Source organism: Babylonia areolata, chromosome 7 (genome assembly GCF_041734735.1).
Source record: "Babylonia areolata isolate BAREFJ2019XMU chromosome 7, ASM4173473v1, whole genome shotgun sequence".
Lineage (NCBI taxonomy): Eukaryota > Metazoa > Mollusca > Gastropoda > Neogastropoda > Buccinidae > Babylonia > Babylonia areolata.
Genome location: NC_134882.1, coordinates 42,969,925 through 42,972,164, shown reverse-complemented (window position 1 = coordinate 42,972,164; position 2,240 = coordinate 42,969,925). Strand labels below are relative to the sequence as shown.

General features: G+C 48.6%; 1 protein-coding gene across 2 annotated transcripts in view; it reads right to left on the bottom strand.

The window, feature by feature from the left end:
- Positions 1 to 344: 344 nt before the first annotated feature.
- Positions 345 to 2,240, bottom strand: part of LOC143284272 (glycine receptor subunit alpha-4-like) — a 273,405-nt gene continuing 271,509 nt past the window's right edge. For both annotated transcript variants that reach the window (XM_076590961.1, XM_076590963.1), the window contains one exon: positions 345 to 1,077. In XM_076590961.1, coding sequence (XP_076447076.1) covers positions 922 to 1,077 — 156 coding nt within the window. In that variant the 3' untranslated portion in view covers positions 345 to 921. The remainder of the gene's footprint in view (positions 1,078 to 2,240) is intronic.

Here is a 2,240-nt window from a genome sequence, read left to right as displayed (position 1 = left end):
ACTATTCGTTCCATGATTCTGGTCAAGCTGGTCAGGCGAAAAATTAAATGAAGGCAATAAAGTCGCAACTCGTTTGGACAAATCAAATCTGGGCTTATTTTTTTCCCCACAGAGATACAAAAAAATCAACATATTGCCTTATCACTGTCAATTATGTTGGTTATTACTTTTACTTTCTTCCTAAACACAAAACTTGTTCAAGGTGCGTCACACGTCTGCTTCGTCTGTTAGTGACGAACTGTTCCACCAAACATCAGTTCGCATTTCACTCCATCGGAAACATTTTTCTATGATTTAATTTCTTCATGCGATTCACGGAGATGACGACTGGCTACTTCGAGTGGACAAGACACATGTGCATGGTCATTACAAAACTGGATATTTTATCGATAGCTTGAACGTCAATGCCGCAATAAGCTGACTTCGTTGAATGTGAGACGGTAAACAAAGCCGCCGCCCAAAGCCCAAAGGGAGGTTATCTCCAGGGGAGGATCACGAGCAGGAACGTCTCCAGACGACGTGACAACAAACAGTGGCACAAGTCCATGCTCGTGGAAACCAGCCGTCTCAGGGATGAACAGACACCCAGTTCTTCTGGACGAAAACAGACATACACACACACACCAGCTAGGACGGCGCAAATCCAACGTCAACGATGTGTCCTGTGAAGTACAGGGCAGGATTCTTTCCCTCACTGTCCCATCACTGGCTGAGGTGACGGAAGGTACTCCTATACTTCTCCAACACTTCTCCAACACGAGTCCACACTCGTCCAACACTCGACATCCTTCAACAGTTCGGACGATCCAGCTGAAAATGGCTCACTCCGTTGCAAAGAGTGCTGAGGCGGGGTTTGACCACAGGGAGCTGTGGCAGCCCTGGAGGAGAGGGGGCAGGGGTGGGAGAGGGTCGGGGGCGGCGCTAGATGAGGTGGATATAGACGACCCAGTAGACGACGTTGAAGACGGAGAAGAGAACGGGGAACACGATCCTGGAGATCTTGTCCACACGTCTGGCGCGGGCCCTGGCCGTCATTGAGCCGTTGAGGTAGATGTGGCGGTTCATCTCCCCGTTCACCTGCACGGACACACACCCCGCCATCACTACTGAACCACTGCCTCTCACACCGTCATCACCATCACCAGTCACTGCCTCTCACATCGTCATCACCATCATCATCATCACTAGTCACGGCTTCTCACAACGTCATCGTCATCGTTATCACCAAGTCACTGCCTCACACATCGTCACCATCACTAGCAGTCCGTGTATCACAAATCATCATCGTCATCATCAGTCTCTGCCTCTCACACCGTCATCACCACCTCCAGTCACTGTCTTACACATTGTAATCATCATCTCCAGTCACTGCCTGACACAGTCATCATCACTTAGCCAATGCCTTACGCAACGTCATCATTACTGAGTCACTGCCTTACACAACGTCATCATCACTGAGTCACTGCCTTACACAACGTCATCATCACTGCCTTACACAACGACGTCATTACTGAATCACTGCCTTACACAACGTCATCATCACTGAGTCACTGCCTTACACAACGACGTCATCACCATCATCATCATCACCAGTCAGTGCCTCATACATCGTCACCACCACTACCAGTCAGTGCCTCATACATCGTCACCACCACTACCAGTCAGTGCCTCATACATCGTCACCACCAATACCAGTCAGTGCCTCATACATCGTCACCACCACTACCAGTCAGTGCCTCATACATCGTCACCACCACTACCAGTCAGTGTCTCGCTATCATCGTCACCATCAGTCACTGCCTTTCACACCGTCATCACCAGTAACAGTCACTGCCTCTAACAACAACATCATCAGTGACTGACTGCCTCTCACACCGTCATCACCAGTAACAGTCACTGCCTCTAACAACGTCATCACCACTACAAGTCACTGCCTCATATCGTCATCAACACTAAAGTCACTGCCTCACATCGTCATCAACACTAAAGTCACTGCCTCATATCGTCATCAACACTAAAATCACTGCCTCACATCGTCATCAACACTAAAGTCACTGCCTCACATCGTCATCAACACTAAAGTCACTGCCTCATATCGTCATCAACACTAAAGTCACTGCCTCACATCGTCATCAATACTAAAGTCACTGCCTCACATCGTCATCAACACTAAAGTCACTGCCTCACATCGTCATCAACATTAAAGTCACTGCCCCACATCGTCATCATCACATTTCACT